This window comes from Oncorhynchus tshawytscha, linkage group LG06 (genome assembly GCF_018296145.1).
Source record: "Oncorhynchus tshawytscha isolate Ot180627B linkage group LG06, Otsh_v2.0, whole genome shotgun sequence".
NCBI classification, from domain to species: Eukaryota; Metazoa; Chordata; class Actinopteri; order Salmoniformes; family Salmonidae; genus Oncorhynchus; species Oncorhynchus tshawytscha.
In genome coordinates this window covers 63,888,260-63,913,805 of record NC_056434.1, presented here as the reverse complement: position 1 = coordinate 63,913,805, position 25,546 = coordinate 63,888,260, and the positions used below count along the sequence as shown (strand labels likewise).

The 25,546-nt window shown below is 45.4% G+C and overlaps 1 protein-coding gene across 3 annotated transcripts in view; it reads left to right on the top strand.

The window, feature by feature from the left end:
* plekhh2 (pleckstrin homology domain containing, family H (with MyTH4 domain) member 2) overlaps positions 1–25,546 on the top strand; it is a 63,883-nt gene that overhangs the window by 31,483 nt on the left and 6,854 nt on the right. The window contains exons 3-22 of one of the 3 annotated variants that reach the window (XM_024424540.2): positions 5,996–6,058; positions 6,837–6,986; positions 7,223–7,306; positions 7,547–7,628; positions 7,715–7,894; positions 13,459–14,345; positions 14,426–14,501; positions 14,609–14,703; positions 14,901–15,078; positions 15,272–15,408; positions 20,862–20,975; positions 21,470–21,556; positions 21,704–21,862; positions 22,393–22,473; positions 22,580–22,759; positions 23,555–23,663; positions 23,836–23,948; positions 24,141–24,320; positions 24,661–24,758; positions 24,891–25,068. In XM_024424540.2, coding sequence (XP_024280308.1) covers positions 5,996–6,058; positions 6,837–6,986; positions 7,223–7,306; positions 7,547–7,628; positions 7,715–7,894; positions 13,459–14,345; positions 14,426–14,501; positions 14,609–14,703; positions 14,901–15,078; positions 15,272–15,408; positions 20,862–20,975; positions 21,470–21,556; positions 21,704–21,862; positions 22,393–22,473; positions 22,580–22,759; positions 23,555–23,663; positions 23,836–23,948; positions 24,141–24,320; positions 24,661–24,758; positions 24,891–25,068 — 3,231 coding nt within the window. Of the gene's footprint in view, positions 1–5,995; positions 6,059–6,836; positions 6,987–7,222; positions 7,307–7,546; positions 7,629–7,714; positions 7,895–13,458; positions 14,346–14,425; positions 14,529–14,608; positions 14,704–14,900; positions 15,079–15,271; positions 15,409–20,861; positions 20,976–21,469; positions 21,557–21,703; positions 21,863–22,392; positions 22,474–22,579; positions 22,760–23,554; positions 23,664–23,835; positions 23,949–24,140; positions 24,321–24,660; positions 24,759–24,890; positions 25,069–25,546 lie in introns of all 3 variants that reach the window. The other 2 variants (XM_024424539.2, XM_024424538.2) reach the window with 2 other exon arrangements.

Sequence of the window (25,546 nt, the reverse complement as noted above, 5' to 3'; positions counted from 1 at the left end):
CCTACCTGTCAGAATGATATAATGCTGATTTGTATCAATGGGGAGGGAATTTGTTTTGCTCAATTAAAAGGGCAACTACACCCTCCCAGACATTTCTTCTTTTTGTTCTCCCCCAGACGGTCTGCTGATGTGGTTTAAGCATGGTTGTGGACTTAGAACTTAACATTTTAGTATATTTTTTAAAGTGTGATTTTTGAGAATGGAAATCTGACAAATCTAAAGGAAAACAGCATTTTTCACACAGGGTGCCATTCCTTCACACAGGACCCACTTCTCCAGGCACCACTACACCACTGTATAGGGCCGATGGAAAGACATCAGTCCATTAACTCTGACATAATAAGCCAGTAGATCCCAATCAGAAGAATACAAAAACACAACCAATAGGCTAAGCATTTCCCAATCGAAATGTACAACTATTACTTCCCGTCGCAAAAAAACATTTCACGTTTAGCACACAAAGTAACCGGTGATCTAGAGTTTAAATGCAACAATGTTTCACACACAAGTTATTTTCAAAGAGATGTGAGCTCCAATAAGAAATTACAGTTCCACTCACCAGATGATGATCATTTGAAACTTAACTTTTTGTTGAAAGTTATTCTTGAAAAGGGAGAAGCTAACAAATTAGCAACAATATCCTCTTCGATAACACCTGCTGCAGCCGCTGCAAACTAGCCGACAACAAAAGCTAGCTAGCTGGACCGTGGGAAAACAAACTGCTCCCTATTGCACAATTACTTTTTGGCCTTCGACCTGTTGGCCTTTAGAAGTCAATGTGATTGGTTGATTCCACTGTCGCTCTAAAATTTTCCCCATATACAGTTGAATGATAGATGCCTTCTATCAAGCTTCTGATGGCCTAGCCAATGGCTAACTTAGCTAGCTAAATGTATCTACCCAGAGACTGCCAAAGAAAAATTCTGGTTGAATATTTTTTGTCTTCAACGTTGACCTTTTCCTTTCTAACAAAAACTGAAGAGATTAAATCAGAACATAATTGAAACGAATAATATATCATTCTAATTATTTGTATTATTTTATAAATCCTTAGCCTTAGCCCCCCTCCAGTCTTGTCCTGAATCGGTCTCACTTTAGATGGTCTCGAACACAACACTGCATCCTACTGTCCTGCCTTCCACAGGGATACTGTTATTTTCAGCTCATAACGGTTTTCTTTCTCTTTCTGTCACATGGTGGTCAAAGAAAGTGTGTGAAAACAGTTTGAACAACCCCTCCCTCTCTCTCTCCATGTCTCTCTTCTCTTCAGTTAATGTCACCTCCCCCGGCTCTTACTGGCACCTACCCATCAACCCTCTCTCTTTCCATTCACTGTAACCAGCCCTGTCACCCACTGAGCACCAACCAAAACCAGACGTCCATGGACATTGAAAAGTAGTTGACATTTGGTCAACCCAAATCTGAACCAATCCAGGACTTCTTTTTCACAAGTTTGGACAGCGCAGTACAATAGAGTAAAGAAAATGATAGCTTAATACAGTATAGTACAGTACACTAGAGTAGAGTACAGTATAATTTATTGTACAGTACTGAACTATACTCTACTGTGATGTGCTGTACTGTGCTGTACTGTGATGTCCAAGCTTGTGAAACGTAGACGTCTATGATTGGTACAGATTTGATGCCGTCCGGACCAACCAGATTTGGTCTTGTTTTGGGGGAGAATAACACCAAAACATGCAAAGGAGGATATTGCATTTTTCTATGTTTGTGTACCCATTCAGGATACATCACCATGAAGAGACATGAATTGACATTCATAATTATGCATTTGTGTATGGTATAGATCAGGGAGCCATGGTGTCATTTTGTTACCAGGTGTTAATCCACTTCTCCTACTGTAGTTCAACCAAAATACATTTTTAGAAACGTATGTCATGTCATAGCTGACACCCCATTCTTTCTGCAGACATCTTTGAATCTTAATTCGGTGTAGATATTTAACAGTTCTTGGAAAACGTGGTCACATAAACAACTGAGGGAGATTTTCACTGGAAATTGTTAAAAGCAGTGCTTGTGCATGGAGTTGTGTGGCTCGTGCATGGAGTTGTGTGGCTCGTGCATGGAGTTGTGTGGCTCGTGCATGGAGTTGTGTGGCTCGTGCATGGAGTTGTGTGGCTCATGCATGGAGTTGTGTGGCTCGTGCATGGAGTTGTGTGGCTCGTGCATGGAGTTGTATGGCTCGTGCATGGAGTTGTATGGCTCGTGCATGGAGTTGTATGGCTCGTGCATGGAGTTGTATGGCTCGTGCATGGAGTTGTATGGCTTGTGTAGCCCTTTATACTCATACCCATATACGACTTGAAAATGGCAGATTTGGGCGCTGATAAATGCAGTGGCTGTACAGTAACATGCTATACATGACACCAGTGCTCTGACTGCGCTACACAGCGCTGGATGGGTTTTGACTGACAGCTGTTCTGAACTTGAGCACCTCGTGCGTCAAGAAGTTGCCACCATCCCTCCCGCTAATTGGGCAACTTTTGCACGTTTTGTTGTCTGAGTGAGGAAAATGCTGTAAATTAAGAGGATGTATTTTAAAAGATGAGACATTGTGGATCAATAAATACCGATTTGAAGTCATGCAAGCAAGCCAAACACCCGTGAGTCCAAATGTGCACTTCACATTTCCATATCATGAAACTAATGTTATATACAGTGTCAACGTTTATGATCACCATGTGTGATGTAGAGTTACAAGATGACATGGCGTCATACCCTGCGTTGTTCTGAACAGAATGAGCCTATGTTTGTCTATTTGCGAAGGACATTTGCTGAATGCAGTCACGTCTTCATTCTATATGCACCAAAATGTTGATCTGTTTCCCTGAATTGCATTGTGAAAGCTTAACACTTTGACATTGTTTTTTAAATAATTTGACAATAGAACAGGCTTTTTGGAGAGGTGTGTGACCACTTGGAGACACCAGTTAGTCCTTTCACTGAGAACCCTTGTAATTATTTTGTCTTTTGTTGCACCTACCCCACATTTTCCAGGAATATCCTTATCATGTTACTGAATGTATCCAGATTATTTTCTGATTTCTTTATCAACAAATGCAACGAAGGGTACAGTAAAATTGTCAAATGAACAAAATCAAAAGTGTAATTTTTGGATTCGGTCTTGTGTCAGGTGAACTGTTGTGTTCTCAACTTTTGGTCAAATAATTTTCCTATAATCTCGAAACTGTTCCTTTTCAATTGCTACCATGTTTATGCATATGCTTTTTATATTTATTCTGTAAGAAGCATCTCAATTTAGCCCTTTTGCATATCGGCCAATTCCCACGAGTGTAAAGGGTTAACTTTGCAATCGATGGTTTGTGTTTGGCGTACTTTTAAAGTGAAAAATCAGAGTCTCAGCCTCATTATGCCACCATGGAATTGCCTGCCTGTAATTACAGTTCTATTCTCTGCCTGATGCTATATCTGTGCATTGAGAGAAAGCTGTGGGTTGTCATTTGTGGACGGCCTTGGGTTCTGGAGAATCCTTCCTAAGAAGGTGTGTGTGTGTGTGTGTGTGTGTGTGTGTGTGTGTGTGTGTGTGTGTGTGTGTGTGTGTGTGTGTGTGTGTGTGTGTGTGTGTGTGTGCCTGCCTGCCTGCCTGCCTGCCCCTTTGTGTGCATGTGCGTGTCCATTTGTATGTGTGTGCAAGACTGACCCTAAGCGAGATTTGGTTGGGGGGCCTCCAGCTAGTGGGCAAAACATTTAAGTGGCACCCCTCTTGACAAAGTTTTAGCTTTAATTTCCTGCAATTCTTCATATTTTGTCATAGGGCATGGATAACATTTTGCACTTTTAAAGCAAGTTTTCTGAAGTTCTACATATTTTGCCATGGGGTGGGAGAACATTTAGCAAATGTATAACTCATGTCATGCAATTATACTCTCTATATACTCTATATCTAGATAAATGAGCAGTTTTACATCCAATTTCCTGCACTGGGGAGAAATTGTTGAAGTTTTAAAGCTAATTTCCTGAAATTTTGCCATAACTTATGCCATATTAATGTGATATCGGAGTGAGAATGACTAACAAAATCATTCAGGGCCCCTGGAGATTAGGGCCCCTGAGCACGTGCCCGGTCTGTAAATCTGCCATGATTACTTTTAGATAGATAAATTAATCTAGCCAGCTATCTAAAAATGAGTTGAAACCCTGACCGAGTAAAAATAAGTAACAAAAAAAAGGATGTCGCTTATGTCCTGTGTGTGTGTATGGTGCCGTATTGGAAAGGGGAAAGGGTTCAGTTGCACAACTCAATGCATTCAACCGAAATGTATCTTCCACATTTAACCCAACCCCTCTGCAGGTTTCATGTGTGTTTTTGATCTGAACACACCCTTTGGTCCAGCTGGCACACCACTGGCCACAGTTAGGGTAGTGTGTGTGTACAATTGTGTACAGTCTGCCCCTGCTGTGAATAGGCTCCAGGCCTTCCTTCCCTCAGCCGGAGTTGGAAGACAGAGCAGACCCGACTGGTTCAGACAGGATTTGCTGTGTACCACTGGCTTCACTGACTGCCCTTTTTAAAATATTTCACTAGGCTTTTAGGTCTACTGAAATATCCATAAAACAACGTCCTTGGTTCTTGCTCCCTATGTACACACACACACACACACACAGAAAACCCATACATTACAGTTTTGATCCACATGGCGATCCACAAACGTATTATTCTCCTGCAATGGAAACTCTGAGTGTGTGTGTGTGTAAGGGCATAGCATCAGCTAACCTCTGGGTCCGGCTGGGCTGGATCCATTTCCCAGTTACTAGAACTAAAGGGAAACACATTGCTGAGTAGAACCAGTGCCAGAGCAATGAGAGTCAAACAGCAACTCTGGAGCCAGCTCTCCAGTCTATACAGGCTCCACTATAGCCTCAACATGATGTCATGATCCCAGAATACTGGACTGTGTGTGTGTGTGTGTGTGTGTGTGTGTGTGTGTGTGTGTGTGTGTGTGTGTGTGTTTGGATAGAATGCCGCTGCTGTAATGGGACTTTGTTGCGGCACATTCAAAGGCCGTGTTTGTCAGAGGGCTTGGGATTCTTTGTGTGCCTCCTCAGAAGACATTGGTTTCTCTGCCACTTCCGCCACTTTGAGCTGAGGCATTTGACAGGAATGCTACTCATAAGTTCTTCCACATTCCCCGTTCCCACAAAGCTGTGTCTGTGTGCGCGTCAATGCGTTCTTTCCTTTGTGTGTGTGTGTGTGTGTGTATGCGTGCCCGTGCGTGCGTGTTTCCACTGTAATTGTGACCAAGTGGCGTGCGAAGTGCACTAGATCTGTTTGGCGTCTCGTTGCAGTGTAAACAGTGGTGTTCTCTGGTATTAATGGCGCTCTCTGTGTCTCTGTGGTTTAACACGAGCCTGACAGCTTTCTTAGAGTCCTCTCTGGTCAGGGCACACAAAGGGCCGGCTGTAACCGTGAGACTTGTCACCCGTACACTTTCACGTCCAACCAGACTTCCGTGTAACACACTGTAGCCGTAACCAAGAGGGGCAGTACAACAGGAGTCAAGTCTCACATAAGTAGGTCTTTACTATACAGGTTTAGTGATGACATAGATGCATTTTTGTTATTAGTCACATTTAAAAAAAAAAAATCGAATACAAAAGATATTTGACAATGGATGCTCAAGGCAAGAGCATTTGGGGAATGTAACGGTTCCCTTTTCCATTTAGGAACATAAATCAGGATGTGTTATCAGTAATGACACTCACTATGTCTAGTATGCACCACCTCCCATTCTTTATTTGGATGTAGTTGTTGCATTTGGGCTTGAGCGGAGGTTGATATTTCTCCTCTAAGACTGTATAAACATTGTTTTAATGTGCTAGACCAAGAGGGGAATGAAAGGTCTCGTTCACATCATTCAGTGCAAGTGAGGGGAGTGGGACTGAGGATGTAGTCAGTGACTGTGTATGTAAACATGGAACATAAGCATGTCGTCCATCATTCTCCCCCTTACAGATTCAGCAGCTGGAGACGCAGGTGGTAGAGGCAGACAAACGTGCCTTCAAAGCTCACCAGCAGGTAAATGAGGTGTGTGTGTGTGTGTGTGTGTGTGTGTGTGTGTGTGTGGTAAATGAGGTGTGTGTGTGTGTGTGTGTGTGTGTGTGTGTGTGTGTGTGTGTGTGTGTGTGTGTGTGTGTGTTACATGTACAGGTAAATGAGGTGTGTGTGTGTGTGTGTGTGTGTGTGTGTGTGTGTGTGTGTGTGTGTGTTAAAATAAATGGCAACACCAACAAAGTGTCTCCATAGGGTGTTGGGTCACCACTAGTTAGAACAGCTTCAATGCACCTTGGCATAGATTCTACATATGTCTGGAACTCTACTGGAGGGATGCAACACCATTCTTGCCTGAGAAATTCCATCATTTGGTGTTTTGATAGTGGTGGAAACTGTCTTCTCAGCCGCCACTCCAGAACCTCCCATAAATGTTCAGTTGGGTTGAGATCCGGTGACTGAGACATGGCAAATGGTTTACACGTTTTCATGCTCGTCAAACCATTCAGTGACCACTCGTGCCCTGTGGATGGGGGCTTTTTCATCCTATGGGGCCATAGCCATGGTAGCCAAAATAATGGCCTGCCCACCATTTTTATACATGACCCTAAGCATGATGGGATGTTAATTACTTAATTAACTCAGGAGCCACACCTGTCCTTTTGACATACTTTGACATACACCTCATTTACTCAGGTGTTTCCTTTATTTGGGAAGTTACCTGTATATTTCTTGAGCTCATTCTATTATGTGTGATGTGTGCATATGCATACTCTTTGTAACAGTGTGTGTGTGTCTCTCTCAGGTGCAGTGGATGGAGGAGAAGGAGAAGGCTCCAGACGGTCAGTCAGGTGACTCTGAGGTGCGGTTGTTCAAACGCTGTCAGGACCTACAGTCTCTCCTACAGGAGAAGGATGATGTCATTACCCTGCTGGAGACACAGCTGGAGGAGCAGGTAAACAGTTGTCCCTAGACTTTCTCCCTTAATGGTTAAGTTTAGGATTGTGGGAGGGTAAGCTGATCCTAGAACAGTGTTTGTGACTACAGCTGGAGGAGTAGGTAAAGAGCTGCCACTAGACAGTGATCTAAGGTCAGTTTTGTTCTTTCCCCCCGTAATGGTTAAGGTTAGGATTGTGGGGAGGGTATGCTGATCCTAGATCAGTGTTGATATCTGTCTCTCTCCCTTACCAGAAACAGATCCGAGCCCAGGATGCTAAGACTGTGGAGGAGAAAGCAGCGAAGATCAAAGAGTGGGTGATGCTGAAGCTGTGTGAGGTACAGTACATAAAGTGTATGTCCTCACAAGGATAACAAAACAAGGAAAACATTTTGCCAGTCTCCACAAGGAAAAATGCTATTTTAGGCTTAGGGTTGCAATTAGGGTCAATAGAAATAGGACTTTCAATGGGAATCAATTGTTTGGCCACCACAAGGAAAGTAAATCAAGCGTGTGTGTATTTGTATAGTATTAGTGTTGATGCTTTTTGGTGTTACAAGAGTTTGTGCTGTTCCCAGTTTGAGGTGGAGAATGCTGCTCTGAGAGAGACCAACATTCAGCAGGAGGCTCAGATCCAGGAGATACAGAAACAGATGCAGGGTAAGGACCACAGGAAAGACACACACACACACCCAAGTCCCCTGGCTAGACATTTTAAAGTCTCCGTCTCATTGTATGTGTTCCAGCCCTGGAGCAAAAGCGAGGAGTTGGTGTCCAGTCTAAGCCCGGGGAAGCCCAGCGTCTCAGCAGCCTGACGTTTGGCTGTTTCCAGGTACGAGGGAAGAACCCCCAGGTCCTAACAGGCCCCGAGCCCGTCCAGAGGACCCTCAGAACCCAGCCCGAGGCCGAAGGGGGGAACAACACTGGTCAGTCCCTACCTCCTCATATCTACTGGATGACCATCACTGATAATTTCTATGACTCAATGTCGTACTGCAGATGTAGGATCTTCATTTGAGCCTGTTTTCTACAGCAGGAAAATGATCCTGCAGCAACAGGAAATGTGAATTATAATTCATGGAGATTTTTGTAGGTGTTGATACATTTTTTGTTAAGGCAAATCATGTCTGACATTTAAGTGGAAATTACAAAGTTTGAAAACCTTTTTAAACTTTGAATATACTACACGTTTGCATTTCCTGCTCCACAGGACAATTCTTAGCATCAGAAGACTGATCAAATTAAGATCTTACATCGTATGTTCTTCACTTCTGGTCCAGGAGAACCACTAGTCCAGTGTATAGGTGAAATGATTGTTCCATTTTATGATACAAGTATCAAACTTGGTACATTAATACTAGATATCTTAAGGAATATATTAAAGATTGAGGCTGTCTGGGAAGCCTGTCAGTCAATCAGGGTGGCCATTTTAATAAAATGACTGCCATGGGGATTTCCTGGTAGAAGAAAATATGGTAATATCATGCCAAACTAATGTTATCTACCAACTAAAAAAAACACAGATAATATAGACAATTCTGATTGTGACCTTTAATAGGTGTCATTTTGACCATAGTCCAGCGGCTACATATTGTTATTTGTCATGGAGCCACCAAATTGAACACATCTGTCAGCACTCTGACAATGGCATCGGAGGGGATGGCTGCCGTTTTACAGGCTCCTAAACAATTGTGCTATTTTGTGTTTTTTTGCCATTATTTGTAACTTATTTTTTACTTCTTTTGTACATAATGTTGATGCTCTTATGACCGAAAAGAGCTTCTGGATATCCGAACAGCAATTACTCACCTCGAACTGGACGAAGGTATTTTCTTTAATGAGTTGGACGCAAAGGATATAATGGCCTTAATCCCCGTCATTCACATGAAGGAAATAAAGGGGGCGGAGATCAGGGTGCCTTGTGAGAATTTGTTGGCGAGTGGGTAACCCACCTGTACCGTCCGTTCTATTGCTAGCACAGACTAGAATATGGCATTGAGGAGTATACCACCTCAGTCACCGGCTTCATCAATAAATGCATCGACGACGTTGTCCCCACAGTGACCATACGTACATATCCCAACCAGAAGCCAACATTCACAAGGCCGCGTGTTTACTCCCCTCCTGTACTCCCTGTTCACCAACGACTGCGTGGCCAAGCACGACTCCAACACCATCATTAAGTTTGCTGACGACACAACGGTGGTAGGCCTGATCACCGACAACAATGAGACAGCCTATAGGGAGGAGGTAAGAGACCTGGCAGTGTGGTGGCAGGACAAGAACCTCTCCCTCAACGTGAGCAAGACAAATGAGATGATCGTGGACTACAGGAAAAGGAGGGCCGAACAGCGCCCTTCACATCGCCAGGGCTGTAGTGGAGGGGGTTCAGAGTTTCAAGTTCCTTGGTTGCCACATCACCAACAAACTATCATGGTTAAACACATCAAGAAAGTCATGAAGAGGGCATGACAACACCTTTTCCCCCTCAGGAGACTTGATTTGTCATGAATCTCCAGATCCTCAGAAGGTTCTACAGCTGCACCATCGAGAGCATCCTGACCAGTCGCATCTCCGCCTGGTATGGTAACTGCTCGAGTATCCGACCATACGGCCCAGTACATCACTGGGGCCAAGTTTCCTGCCATCCAGGACCTATATAGTAGGCTGTGTCAGAAAAAGGCCCAAAAAATTGTCAACGATTCCAGTCACCCAAATCATAGACTGTTCTCTAATGCTACCGCACAGCAAGCGATACCGGTGCACCAAGTCTAGGTTCAATAGGCTCCTTAACAGCTTCTACCCCCAAGCCATAAGACTGCTGAACAATGAATCAAAGGGCCACCTGGACTATTTGCAATTACACTCTGCTGCTACTCGCTGTTTATTATCTATGCATAGTCACTTTATCCCTATCTATATGTACAAATTACCTCGACGAATCTATATCCCTGCACATTGACTCATATTATTTTATTGTGGTACTTTTTTTGTTTTTGTTCCAGCACAGATTTTGTCCATATTTATTAAATTACTTGTGGTTGGACATGGTAAAGTTGCATTTGTGTGTGGATCTGCAACAAAGGAGAGACCTTGTAAGCAGGTTGCATAACGTAAAGGTGATGAGGATGAATCTATTAAACCAATATATCTCAAATAAGGAAATTACATGACCTCTTAATGTTATAACTTAACTAAAATAGACATGGAAAATAGGAAACAAACGTACTCTTAACTTGGACGCACACAACTGGAAAGAAACCTGAGGAATGGCTTGACAGGATTTAAATACCAACTGAAGGTGAATGAGCCTGTCAGGGCAGGCCTGATAATTAGTGACAGGTGTGTGGCATTGAGAGAGAATCAACAGGAGAAATCGACTTGGTTGATCAAGTTCATCTCAGTAGTATGCTGCTCCACTCAGGGCTTGTGTACAGCTGCCAACCAGCTGCATTTGGCCATATTGGAAAAGATTCACAAAGCAAAGCCATATCTCCATAAAACTCTACTCAGCAAACTGGATGTAGTCTGTCACAGTGCCATCCGTTTTGTCACCAAAGCCTCATTTACTACCCACCACTGCGACCTGTATGCTCTCGTTGGCTGGCCGTCACTACATATTCGTCGCCAAACCCACTGGCTCCAGGTCATCTATAAGTCTTTTCTAGGTAAAGCCCCGACTTATCTTAGCTCACTGGTCACCCAGCAACATCCGTAGCACACGCTCCAACAGGTATATTTCACTGGTCGTCCCCAAAGCCAACACTTCCTTCGGCCGACCTTTCCTTTCAGTTCTCTGCTGCCAATGACTGGAACGAATTGCAAAAATCACTGAAGCTGGACTCTTATTTCTCCCTCTCTAACTTTAAGCATCAGCTGTCGGAGCAGCTTTCCAATGGCTGTGTACAGGTACAGTGAATCTGTAAATAGCACACCATACTACCTCACCCCCATATTGTTATTTATCCTATTGCTCTTTTGCACCCCAGTATCTCTACTTGCACATTATCATCTGCACATCAATCACTCCAGTGTTAATGCTAAATTGTAATTATTTCGCCTCTATGGCCTATTTATTTCCTTACCTCCCTAATCTTCTACATTTGCACACACTGTACATAGATTTTTCTATTGTGTTATTGACTGTACGTTTGTTTATGTGTAACTCTGTGTTGTTTTTTTGTCGCACATAAAAACAACAATTTGCAAATAAAATCATTAAAAATCCTACAATGTGATTTTCTGGATTTTTTTTTTCTCATTTTGTGTGTCATAGTTGAAGTGTACCTATGATGAAAATTACAGGCCTCTCTCATCTTTTTAAGTGGGAGAACTTGCACAATTGGTGGCTGACTAAATACTTTTTTGCCCCACTGTATATATAATTTGTACCAAAACAGTGCTTGTATGATAAGTAATGGTAGCCTTAGTATCGTGTCCCATACATTCCATTCAAAAAGGTAGAGTTCTATTAGAATGGCTTCATGTCAAAAGTTTGGGCACACCTACTCATTCAAGGTTTTTTCTTTATTTTATAACTATTTTCTACATTGTACAGCTGAAGTCGGAACTTTACATACACCTTAGCCAAGTACATTTAAACTCAGTTTTCACAATTCCTGACATTCAATCCTAGTAAACATTCCCTGTCTTAGGTCAGTTAGGATCACCACTTTATTTTAAGAATGTGAAATGTCAGAATAATCGTGGAGAGTGATTTATTTCAGCTTTTATTTCTTTCATCGCATTCCCAGTGGGTCAGAAGTGTACATACACTCAATTAGTATTTGGTAGCATTGCCTTTAAATTGTTTAACTTGGGTCAAACGTTTCGGGTAGCCTCCCACAATAAGTTTGTTGAATTTTGGCCCATTCTTCCTGACAGAGCTGGTGTAACTGAGTCAGGTTTGTAGGCCTTCTTGCTCACACATGCTTTTTCAGTTCTGCCCACAAATTTTCTATAGGATTGAGGTCAGGGCTTTCTGATGGCCACTTCAATACCTTGACTGTTGTCCTTAAGCCATTTTTCCACAACTTTGGAAGTATGCTTGGGGTCATTGTCCATTTGGAAGACCCATTTGCGACCAAGCTTTAACTTCCTGACTGATGTCTTGAGATGTTGCTTCAATATATCCACATAATTTTCCGTCCTCACGATGCCATCTATTTTGTGAAGTGCACCAGTCCCTCCTGCAGCAAAGCACCCCCACAACACGATGCTGCCACCCCCATGCTTCACGGTTGGGATGCTGTTCTTCAGCTTGCAAGCCTCCCCCTTTTTCCTCCAAACATAACGATGGTCATTATGGCCAAACAGTTCTATTTTTGTTTCATCAGACCAGAGGACATTTCCCCAAAAAGTATGATCTTTGTCCCCATGTGCAGTTGCAAACCATAGTCTGTTTTTTATGGCGGTTTTGGAGCAGTGGCTTCTTCCTTGCTGAGCGGCCTTTCAGGTTATGTCGATATTGGACTCGTTTTACTGTGGATATATATACTTTTATACCTGTTTCCTCCAGCATCTTCACAAGGTCCTTTGCTGTTGTTCTGGAATTGATTTGCACTTTTCGCACCAAAGTACGTTCATCTCTAGGAGACAGAACGCGTCTCCTTCCTGCGTGGTCCCATGGTGTTTATACTTGCGTACTATTGTTTGTACAGATTAAAGTGGTACCTTCAGGCGTTTGGAAATTGCTCCCAAGGATGAACCAGATTTGTGGAGGTCTACAAAAAACAATTCTGAGGTCTTGGCTGATTTTCTTTTGATTTTCCTATGATGTCAAGCAAAGAGGCACTGAGTTTGAAGGTAGGCCTTGAACCACATCCACAGGTACATCTTGAATTGACTCAAATTATGTCAATTAGCCTAACAGAAGCTTCTAAAGCCATGACATCATTTTCTGGAATTTTCTAAGCAGTTTAAAGGCACAGTCAACTTAGTGTATGTAAACTTCTGACCCACTGGAATTGTGATACAGTGAATTATAAGTGAAACACTCTGTCTGTAAACAATTGTTGGAAAAATGACTTGTGTAATGCACAAAGTAGATGTCCTAACCAACTTGCCAAAACTATAGTTTGTTAACAAATTTGTGGAATGGTTGAAAATGAGTTGTAATGACTCCAACCTAAGTGTATGTAAACTTCCGACTTCAACTGTAGAATAATAGTGAAGACATCAAAACTATGAAATAACACATATGGAATTATGTAGTAACCAAAGCTGACATGAAGGAAAGGATGGCTACTTTGAAGAATCTCAAATATAAAATATATTTGATTTGTTTCACAAATGTTTTGGTTACTACATTATTCCATGTGTGTTATTTCATAGTTTTGTGCTAACACACCTTATGAAGCTTAACTAATCATAATTCAAAAGACTGCACAGCATCGTCTGTGCGTCCACAGTACCAGGGTTGAAGAACATTGACTTGGTATGTTATTTGGTACATGATATTGACACGGAGTGTGTTTGTTTACTTTGACAGATAACGGCACTAACCAGACATCATACTCCTCCGGGGCAGAGAGTGGAGGCCACAGAGCAGCGGATGCTACCTCAGAGGAGGAGTCTGAGAGTGTGTGTGAGAGCGCTGGAGGGCCAGAGTTTCGCTGTGTGTCCTCTGTGCTCTCCAATGCTGCTTCAGAGGGCGAGGGTGGACGTTTCAGTGAGGGAGGGGGGTGTCCTCTGAAGTACAGCCGTCCCGGCAGCGATACCTACCTCACGGCGTCCGATGACAGCAGCTCTCTGTTCGATGATGACATGGAGCGTACTAAGCGCCCCCACTTCCACCTGCCGGGGTCTGGGGAGGGGGGGCTGGCGGAGAAGGACGGGGTCAGGGAGAGGAAGCTTGAGGACTGCTCCTCGGACGAACTCAACAAACGCTTCCAGTCCCAGAGACTAGACTCTTCGTCCTCCTCCAGTGACCCCTCCAACACCCCTAGCCCCATCCTCACCCCCACCCTCACCCCCAAGCGCCCCACCTCTACCCAGGACTCCAGAGACCTCCCTGCCTCCCCCAAGCAGCCCCGCCTGCGGACAACCGCTGGATTTGGAGTGATGAGCGTGGCCCTGGCCAAGAGACACCTGAGCCAGCCGCCAATCAGCACGGAGGCGGCTCATGGACGGACACGCAATGCCATCAGCATGCTCCGCCCCCTTAGGCCCCAGGAGACCGACCTGGATCAGGAACAGGAGGTCAGCATGGAGACAAGTAGAGACACTCCACCTCAGCCAGCCACCAAGCCAACCTTGAGCACCTCACCAGCCTCACTCGCCACGGACGAAGAGGAGCCCCCAGAGAACCCAGACCCCCCTCCCACGGTGCCAGGGAGCAAACCACCAACACCCCCTCTACACAGGTTCCCCTCCTGGGTGAGCACTAAGTTCTATCTACCTTTTATTGTACATACTTTGAGTGTTTTATGCTTTGCTTGTGTTGACTGTTACTTTAGGAAAGCCGGATATATGCAGTGGCAAAGTCTGGCATCAGGCTGTCAGAGACCTCATGTACAGACCAGACAAGCAAAGGTGAGCGAGAGAAGACGAAATTACTGGGTCAGTACCGTTCTGCCATTGGCCCTGTGTTTTGTAGAAGGCTCTGTGATTGGCTGATTGAACTGTCATTTCTGTTCCAGACCCCTCCCTCCAGTCCTCATACCCTGCTTTTGTGCTCTACACATCCCTCATCTATAAGAACATGACCACGCCTGTTTACACTACGCTGAAGGGGGTAGGTGTGTGCATGTGTAGGTGTGTACGTGTGAGTGTGCAAATATACTGTGTGTGTGTCACCCACAGAAGTCCTGTTTTTAATGTGACCCTCTAGTGTGTGTGTGTGTGTGTGTGTGTGTGTGTGTGTGTGTGTGTGTGTGTGTGTGTGTGTATGTGCGTGTGTGTCAAGCTGATGGTGTGTATTACCTTCTCTAGAAAGCCACTCTGCTGAGCAGTAGTCCATTCTCAGAGTCGTGCAGCTCAGAGTCGTCGTCCAGCTCAGAGGAGTCGTCCAGCTCAGAAGTAGAGGAAGCATCTAAATGTAGCTCACACCCCTCTAGATCCGGCTCCCGCAAGAACAGCAACCCCGGCAGCCCCCGCTCCCTCAAGAGAGGTACTGCGCACACACACAGACTCTTCATAAATACGGACACACACGGTCAGACACCTCACACACATACACACACACCCACTACAAGAAAACTCACACAAGAGTACGCATCTCACATTGCTTCATATTAAAACCAAATCCATACGTGTTTATTACCATGTTCTCATGACTGTTTGTGTTGCCCCTGCTTGTCCAGCAGTGTCCATGTCGTCCATGACATCAGAGAGTGACTATGCCATTCCTCCTGATGCCTACTCTACTGACACAGAGTGTTCTGAGCCAGAGCAGAAACTGCCCAAGACCTGCTCCAGCACCCGCGACAACGGCAAGAGTGTAAGAACATTGTCTTTTTGTTGAGCACAAGCCACGTTTCTCTCTCTATAGTTAGGTTCTGTCTGGCGAGAGATTTTCATTCCAATATTCTAAAATCTACATGATACTATACGCCACCAGAGGGGTGTTTCCATCAAACTGACTCGTTGCGGATAAAAAGGCGCTGCGTGATGACGTACTGCACATAAAAAACACTTTAGCAGTTAAGTTCCCATGTATGTACCAAATTAAAAAATCAAAGTTATATGTGTTTCCATTGCATTTTCAACTCTACCGATGGTTTTGTCTCATCAACTGTTCCAATAATACAGCGAACTTGCCCAATCTGGTTTTGGCGCACGCTCTCTTGACAAGAGTTTGCTGATAACGTGGACAGGTTATATGATGAAATTATGGATAATCATTTTATTTGATAATTGGCAACCAAGCACCGATCATCATGTCACCAGCAATCAAATAATAGCCTACCCTCGATATTTAGCCTATTGAAGATTTGTATGATCAACTATATTTAATCACCATGTGAAGTCCATAGCTTTTTTTCCATCTGCTGATAAACTTTTCATGCGTTTCCACATCATGGTGGTAGGCCGACTCCTTGTGGCGGGCCGACACATTGGTGCAGCTGGCTTCCGGGTTAAGCGAGCGGGTGTTAAGAAGCGCGACTTGGCGGGTCATGTTTCGGAGACGCATGACTCGACCTTCGCCTCTCCCGAGCCCGTTGGGGAGTTAGAGCGATGAGAAATTGGGGAGAAAATATTTTTTTCTATACAAAATAGATATGTAAATAAGTTTTATTTTATTTTATATATATAAGTATTCAGACCCTTTGCTATGAGACCTGAAATTGAGCTCAGGTAAGGGTTCCACCAGGGGTAGCTGAACATTGACGGAAGACCCGAATGAGTCCTGGGTCCAAAATGTCCCGGGCCAGAACCCAGGAACGTTCCTCAGGCCCGTAACCCTTCCAGTCCACGAGATACTGAGTCCCTCGCGGAACTGACGACTGGAGAGGATGCGTCGCACCGTATAGGCTGGCTGTCCCACTATCATGCGAGGCGGAGGTGGAGGCCGAGTGGCTGGAACCAGAGGACTGAACACCACAGGCTTAAGTCTGGAGATGTGGAAATTAGGATGAACCCTCATGGACCGGGGAAGATGATAGACCACTGGATTGATGCGCTGTAGAACCTTGAATGGCCCAACGTACCAGAGAGCCAACTTCCTAGATTCCACACGTAGAGGCAGATCTCTAGTAGACAACCAGACCATCTGGCCTGAACGCAGGAGGGGACTCAGGCGGCGATGACGGTTGGCCTGTCGTTGAACCCGAGCTGAGGACCTCAGGAGCGCTGACCGAGCCCTCTTCCAGGTCCAGCGGCAACGAGAGATGTGTCGTTGAGCGGAAGGAACCGTCACTTCAATCTCCTGATCTGGAAACAAGGGGGGCTGGTAACCGTACAACACCTGGAATGGTGACAGGCCAGTGGAGGAACACTGGAGAGTGTTGTGTGCATACTCCACCCAGGGAAGGTGCTGACTCCAAGTGGGGGGGTTGGCGGACACACAGCACTGTAAGGTGGTCTCCAGATCCTGGTTCACCCACTCAGTTTGACTGTTGGACTGAGGGTGATAACCCAAGGACAGACTGGCTGATGACCCCAGAAGAGTACAGAATGCCCTCCAAAGTTTGGAGGCAAACTGGGGGCCCCGGTCGGAGACTATGTCCAGAGGAAGTCCGTGGAGGCGGAAATAATGCTGAATGGCAAATGGAAGCTTAGGCAGCGGAATGAAATGTGCCGCCTTGGAAAAGCGGTCCACAATGACCAGGATGACCGTGTGTCCCTCTGAGGATGGAAGGCCCGTGATGAAATCCATAGAGAGATGGGACCAGGGTCGAGAAGGTGTTGGCAGCTGATGAAGAAGCCCCAGAGACTGCTGACGAGAAGTCCTGTACCGGGCGCATGTCGGACAGGCAGCCACAAAGGTCTGAGTGTCCGCCTCCGCCGAGGACCACCAAAACCTCTCCTCAAAAACTCTAGCATTCGCTGCCCTCCCGGATGAGAGGTGAAACGCGACGAGTGAACTGAAGTTCCTTGGACCGTGCCCCAAGAGGAACAAAAAAGTCTGTTAGGTGGACAGCCGTCTGGAACTGCCTCCCTACCTTGCGCCTCCCTCACTACAGTCTCTATACACCAGGACACCGGCGCGAGGATTAGCAACCTGGGAATGAGGGATTCAAGCGGCCAATCCTCACTGGAACTGGCGAGAAAGGGCATCCGGCTTCACGTTCTTAGACCCCGGACGGTATGATAACATGCATCTGAACCAAGTGAAGAAGAGAGCACAATGAGCCTGTCGGTGGTTGAGGCGTTTAGCCTCCTGGATATAGGCCAGGTTCTTGTGGTCAGTCCAAACCGTAAAAGGATGTTCCATACCCTCCAACCAGTGTCGCCATTCCTCCAAAGCCAGTTTGACCGCAAGAAGCTCCTGATTAACGACATCATAGTTCCTCTCCGCTGGAGTGAGATGCCTGGAGAAGAAGGCACAGGGATGAAGCTTGGTCTTTCACTGAGACAGAACTTCCCCCCCACGCCAACATCAGAGGCATCCACCTCTACCACGAAGGGGAGAGAAGGATCTGCAAGAACGAGAATGGGTGCAGGAAGAAAACATCGTTTCAGGTCCTGGAATACCTTCTCAGCAGCAGGGTCCAGCATACATGCCCAGCCGAGCCCTTGTTGAGCGTTGTCAATGGCGCTGCCACAACACTTAAGTTTGTCACAATTATCTGGTAGAAATTAGCGAAACCCAAAAAAGGCTGAACTTCCTTGACCGTGCTGGGTCACGGCCAGTTGACCACCGCTCCTACCCTTTTGGAGTCCATCAGTACACAGCCCTGAGACACAATATACCCAAGGAAGGAGATCTGAGGAATGTGAAACTCACACTTTTTGGCCTTCATGAACAGGTGATGAGCGAGGAGTCTTTGAAGAACCTGCCGGACATGTTGGACGTGTTCAACCATGGACTTGGAGAAGATGAGGATGTCATCCAGGAACACAAACACGAACTGGTGAAGGAAGTTGTGATGCACATCATTGTCCAGGGCCTGGAAAACAGCTGGAGCATTAGTAAGTCCAAACGGCATGACCCGGTACTCATTATGTCCATTAGGAGTGTTGAACGCTGTCTTCCACTCTTCTCCGTCTGATGCGCACCAGATTGTATGCGTTTCGTAAATCCGATTTAGACAAAACCGTAAATCCGATTTAGAAAAAAACTCCCTGGAGCCTCTCAAAAGCTGATGACATAAATGGAAGGGGATAACGGTTCTTGATGGTAATATTATTTAAACCCTGGTAATCGATACAGGGACGTAATCCCCAATCCTTCTTCCCAACAAAGAAAAAACCCGCTCCTGCAGGTGAAGTGGACAGCTGAATAAAATCAGCTGCCAGCGCCTCCTCAATGTAACTGTTCATGGCTGCAGTCTCTGGACCTGAGAGAGAATACAGCCCTCTCTGAGGAGTGATGGCGGACAAGAGGTAGATGGCACAATCATAGGGCCTGTGAGGAGGTAGTTTGCTGGCCCTCTGTTTGCTGAAGACCTGACCCAAATCCCAGTAATCCTGAGGTACGCGGGAAAGATCAGGCATGTCATTCCCAGCCAGAGGAACAGGAGGATCAGAAGTCTCCAGACGAGCAGGACTGGAAAGGTGTGGAGAGAGTTGCTGGCAGGTGAACTGGCATGAAGGATTCCATCCCAGAACTCTTCCCGAAGGCCAGTCAATTTGAAGATTATGGGTGGAAAGCCATGGATGTCCAAGAACCAGGGGAAGCTCAGGAGAGTCCACCAGATGTAACTGGATAAGCACCACATGGTCATCCAGAACTTGTAGCTGAATAGGCATGGTGAGTTGTTTCACCTTCCCAGGCCCTAAGGGTTGACCATCTAGCACAGTGACCGACAACGGAGTGTCCAGCTTAGTGAGTGGCAGCCTCTTTTGGCGAGCTAATGTGCGAGGTGCGTACCGTATCAGTTGTAAGAGACTGTATCTGACTCTCCAGAGCGGAAAGTGTGGTGCCTCCCAATTGCATTGGCTCCTCTGAAGGAGAACCATAGCCAAATTGAGAACCCTGTCGTGGACAGGCTCAGCATATGGCAGTGGAACAAATGAAGAATCGACTCCCTCAGCAGAGCCCGAAACACTGGAACCAACTCGGGACCCCTCCATCCGCTCATGACGACATTCCCGAAGCCGGTTGTCAAACCTGATGGCCAGTACGATAAGCTCCTGTCACAAGTCAGGTTTTCTCCCTTGAATGTACTACCTGTGGTTGCCACTGGAGTGGATCCCTGGGTTTCTTCTAGTGTCCAGGTGACCCTAATTGGGATCACCTGCTGGATGACTATTTAGGTTCCTCTGTGGACTGGGCCAGTGGCTCAGGTCTACTGTGATATTAGGGCTAGTACGAACTTGGACCCAGGCGCAGAGAAACACTGCAGGCAGAGGTAAGGGTAAATCCAGAATATTTACTTAAGGTCTTCATAGCAAAACAACAAAGCAAGGGCACACGAGAACATTGAACAAAACATGAGAACTGAGCAACTGGCACAGTCCACAAAGGAACCTAAATAGTCATCCAGCTGGTGATCCCAATAAGCCCAATCAGGATCACCTGGATACTAGAATAAACCCAAGGGTGCTCTTCAGTGGCAACCACAGGTAGTCCACTCAAGGGAGAAAACCTGACCTGTGACAATCTGGGGAAGGGTACCAACACATTTCTGCAGCATTGAAGGTCCCCAAGAACACAGTGGCCTTCATCATCCTTAAATGGAAGACTGAGCAATCGGGGGAGAAGGGCCTTGGTCAGGGATGTGACCAAGAACCCAATGGTCACTCTCACAGAGCTCCAGAGTTTCTCTGTGGAGATGGGAGAACCTTCCAGAGAGTGGTCAGGCAGAAGTCACTCCTCAGTAAAATACACATGATAGCCCACTTGGAGTTTTCCAAAAGGCACCTAATGGACTTTCAGATTATGAGAAACAAGATTCTCTGACCTAATGAAGATTGAACTCTTTGACCTGAATGCCAAGTGTCATGTCTGGAGGAAACCTTGCACCATCCCTACGGTGAAGCATGGTGGTGGCAGCATCATGCTGTGGGGATGTTTTTCAGAGGCAGGGACTTGGAGACTAGTTACTCTTGGCATTCAGGAGACTAGTTACGCCGGGAGACTAGTTACGCTTCTAAAAACCTGTTTTTGCTTTGTCTTTATGGGGTATTCTGTAGATGGGGGGGAAACTATTTAATCCATTTTAGAATAAGGCTATAACATAACAAAATGTAGAATAAGTCAAGGGGTTTGAATACTTTCCGAATGCACTGTATACCCAACAGCTGATACTATACTCACACACCACTCCCCGCCTTGTGGGTTTCTAGGAGCCCATGGAGAAGTCAGGGTACCTCCTGAAGATGGTGAAGACGTGGAAGAAGACATGGAAGAGGCGCTGGTTTGTCCTTAAAGATGGAGAGCTGCTCTATTACAAGTCACCGGTCAGTTAAAGAAAGTCACACAGTCACACACACTCGCTCAAATCATGTATACCAACTGTCCTCAAGAGTTTGCTTTGAAATGAATGTGGACTGACACTGTTTGGATCTGTTATTTATGGGTTTATATATAGCTGAGGTTATATTTAGTGTGTGCTTTTCTGCCATGTCTCCTTGTACAGGCTCAAGTCTACAGAAAACAGATCTTAATTTGAGCCAGTTTTGCTCAAATAAACCTGTAGCAACAGGAAATGTGAATTATTATGTGGATTATAATTAATATACATTTTTTGTTGAAGTCTGACATTTTAAAGTGGAAATTACAAACTTTAGAAGCCTTTTTATTAAACCTTGAATACAATACACGTCAACAAAAGAGTGATCAAATGAAGCTCTACGTCTGTAGCTCTCATGACTGCTCTGATGATTTGGTTTAGCGAACTGTAACACTCACTTATGTAATTTACTGAACAAGCCCATGTGATTGGTCTTCCCAGAGTGATGTCATCCGGAGACCACAGGGTCAGATTGAGGTCAACGCCACCAGTAGCATCGCCCGCGGTGACGGGAAGCAAGTGCTCCAGGTACTTGTGTGTGTGTGTGTGTGTGTGTGTGCGCGACAGAGAGAGCAAGAGTGTGTTCATGTGGATATTTGCCTGCACATTTTTAGCATTAACTATCATTTCCTGTATGTGTTTGTGTGCGTGCCGTGCATGTGTGTGTGATCTCAGATTGTTACAGGGAAGAGGGTATACTATCTGAAGGCAGACTCTCCCAACCTGCTAGAGGAGTGGCTGAGGGTTCTACAGAGTGTTCTGAGGGTCAAAACAGCCAGCCCACTTTTTGCTCAGCCTGAGATACGACCCGGGATGAAGGGCCACCTCATTAAGGTTCTGACTTACATCACTAAATATCCCTGATAGCCATGAACTTTAAAGGGGCTACATCCGTTTTGTTACTTTTTAAAATTCATAATATATATCTATTGGTTCTTGAGGAATATAACTTAGAAATGCCTCATGAGCTTAGTTCAACTGTCTAACCCAATCAGAACCTGAAATATAAGCTTTTTTTTACTCCTTTGTTTATAAACAATGTCATTGTAAACAAACCTTGTACAGCCTCAAAATGTTGTTTAAACTAGCATATAATGGATGATCAGCCCTTGCATCCATAGCTCTGTCTATACATTTTAGAGTGGTTACATTTCTTCAGCCCTACCCCTCATTTCTGCATCGCTGTTTACCAAAACAGTGGCCAGGTGAAGGCTTTGTTATTGTTTGAACTGCAGATTGACCCTTAAACTCTCTATTTGAACGATGACTCTATCAGTTGACTGTTGACATTTGGTTGACTAAGGTGGTTACCAATGACCAGTGCCTCATTGAAGTGAAGGTAACTTTTTTTGTATCTCTGTCAGGTGAAACATGGCTACTCCAAGCGGGTGTGGTGTGCCCTCATCGGTAAAACACTCTACTACTTCCGCAGTCAGGAAGACAAGGTATACAACTCATTCACTAATACTCACACACTCTACTCTCCTCTATCTTCCCATTCACCATACCAACGCACAGTGTGCATGTGTGCGTGCTTGTGTGCCCCATCAGTTCCCCCTAGGTCAGATCAAGCTGTGGGAGGCTCGGGTGGAGGAGGTGGACAGGTCACATGACTCGGATGAGGAGCTGAAGTCATGCGGGAGGGGCTTAGAGGCCCCGCCCCACACCATAGCTGTCCATCCCCAGGAGCAGGGCCCCACCTACCTGCTCATTGAATCCCGACATGAGAAGGTATGAGAGGAGCCAAAATCAGTATGGATGCATGGTAGAGAACATCCCATGATAAAAAGCCAGTACAGTATGGTCACACAGACACAAACATTACCAACAGTGAATACATTTTAGTACGTGTTCCACATGCTACAATTAAACCCACAACTGAGGTGTTGCAAGCACCATGCTTTACCCATGCTTTAAGTGGTAGATACTGCTAATACTGCCGTATTTAGCCAATATACTGTACAGTGCCTATCGTAAGTCCCCCCTCGCCCAGATTTCTTAACATTTTATTGTGTTACAAAGTGGCCCTTCTTTGCCAGGCATTGGAAAAGCTCCCGGCCCTTTGTGGTTGACTCTGTGCTTGAAATTCATTAATCAACTGAGGGACCTTACAGATAATTGTATGGGTGGGGGTACAGAGATGGGGTAGTCATTCAGAAATCATGTTAACCACTATTATTGCACACAGAATGAGTCCATGCAACTTATGTTGCTCCCAAGTGGCGCAGTGGTCTAAGACACTGCAGCTCAGTGCTATAGGCGTCACTACTACAGACAACAGACAACCTGGTTCGAATACAGGCTGTAAAACAACCGGCCGTGATAGGGCGGCGCACAATTGGCCCAGTGTCGTCCGAGTTTGGCCGGTGGGCCGTCATTGTAAATAAGAATTTGTTCTTAACTGACTTGCCTCGTTAAATCCATTTCATTGTGAAAAAAATCCAACGGGGATGAACACTTGGTAGCCACACCGCTAAAGCTACGGTGCCTATGTGAAAGTTCTGTCCTGTCTTCTGGTTTCTTTAGGATGCTTGGCTGTACCACCTGTCGGTGGCAGCGGGCACCACTTTGGGCAAGGTGGGCACAGAGTTTGAGCAGTTGGTGGGCAAACTGCTCAATGTGGAGGGAGAACCAAGTGAGTGTCATACTGCTCTTCCTGACTTTTGTCTGATTCAGTATCTCAACAGTTAGTCACTTTCAACAGCTGAAGAGCCTGTAAGTTGGGCGTGCAAGACCTCTCCTCTGTATGTCAATAGTTTGGACTGCGCTTTCCTAACTTGCTATTTTTCTCTTGCTCTTTCGTTCAGACTCTCAGAGCTGGAGACACCCCATGCTGTGTTTCAGTAAAGAGGGTCTGGTCTCTGCGCTCACCACCCTGCCCTCTCAGGCCCTGCAGACTGAGGCCATCAAGTTGTTTAAGGTAGGATACACACAAACACTCACGCACACACACCAACAGACATGTATGCGCAAATAGAGTTAGTTAGCATTGCAGTCGTTTGACAATAAATGATATTCAAAGAGCTATGTCCGTTTTTTCCAAGGACTCTCTCCTCCTTTCTCTTTCTATCTCCTCTCTCTCTTTCTGTCCCCCTTTCTCCCACTCCTCCAGACATGCCAGCTCTTCATCAATGTGGCCATCGATGCTCCAGCTATTGACTACCACGTGTCCCTGGCCCAGAGTGCTTTGCAGGTGTGCCTGACCCACCCAGAGCTACAGAACGAGTTATTCTGTCAGCTCATCAAACAGACAACCAAGAGACAGCCCCAAGGGCAGCCCTGGCCCTTACAGGTACACATACACACTCTTACACCATCCGAGGGCAGCAGGAGTCCATGAAAAACTACATACAGTCCACACCTGACAAACACAATGGCTTGTGGCGGCCATGAATAGATTGTTGCGAATGCGTTAAACTGTAGCATGCAGAGTATGTATTTGAATATGAACTAGTGAACTGCAAAGGATTTAAACAGAGTTTGCCCTTATGCCCTTAGTGAATAGACAAGACAAAAGATTTAAGTGCCTTTGAACTGCGTATGGTAGTAGGTGCCAGGCGTACCGGTTTGTTCCGGATGTTTAGTATACAGAGTTAACAAATCGGAGTGTATGTGTGTATGGTCTTCTACAGGGCTGGCAGTTCCTGGCTCTGTGTGTGGGTCTCTTTCTGCCCCAGCACCCCTTCCTTTGGCTGCTGCAGGTACACCTTAAGAGGCATGGAGACTCAAGGTGAGCACCCACACACGCCCACACACGCACGCATGCAAATTGTCCCTAGTCTGACTTCCTAGTCGCTCATTTGCTCACCCAACCCTGTGTTTACCTGCGATCTGACTGTACTTTCCCCTGTGTCTCTCTCAGAACAGAGGTGGGTAAATACGCCATCTACTGTCAGAGGTCGGTAGAGCGGACACAGCAGAAGGGTGAGCGCCAGGCCAGGGCGTCCCGTATGGAGATCCTGTCTATCCTTCTCAGGAACCCATACCACCACTCACTGCCCTTCAGTGTACCTGTTCACTTCCTCAACAACACATACCAGGTACAACACATAATCTCTCTACCAGTTGGTGTACACAGGGAGAGAGGCACGGGTGTGCATGCTAGGGTTGCCGAGCTAACCGGTAATTTACCAAAGTTAACGGAATCTTCTGTAATTTTGGTAATTAACAGGTCATATATGGCAGTCTATGGTGGCTTTGGTCATTTATACTTAAATCACTTTTTAAACTCTGCAACACTTTCAACTATTTAATTTTTTTCACAACGGCCACCAGTTTGGTATTAAAACATTTACAACAAAGAAATTTGACATGGTAAAATATATCAAATATATTTCCTGCTGAAACCCTCATATTAAACACCAGTGGTATTCACAAAATAATCTTATTTGATTATTTTAGATATTCTACATGTGATAAGGCCACACAGTGAGATAATTACAGACACCTGTGATAATCTGAAGTACCCAAAAGGCAACTAGATGTAATCTGATAAAAAAAATAAAGTTTCAAGTAATA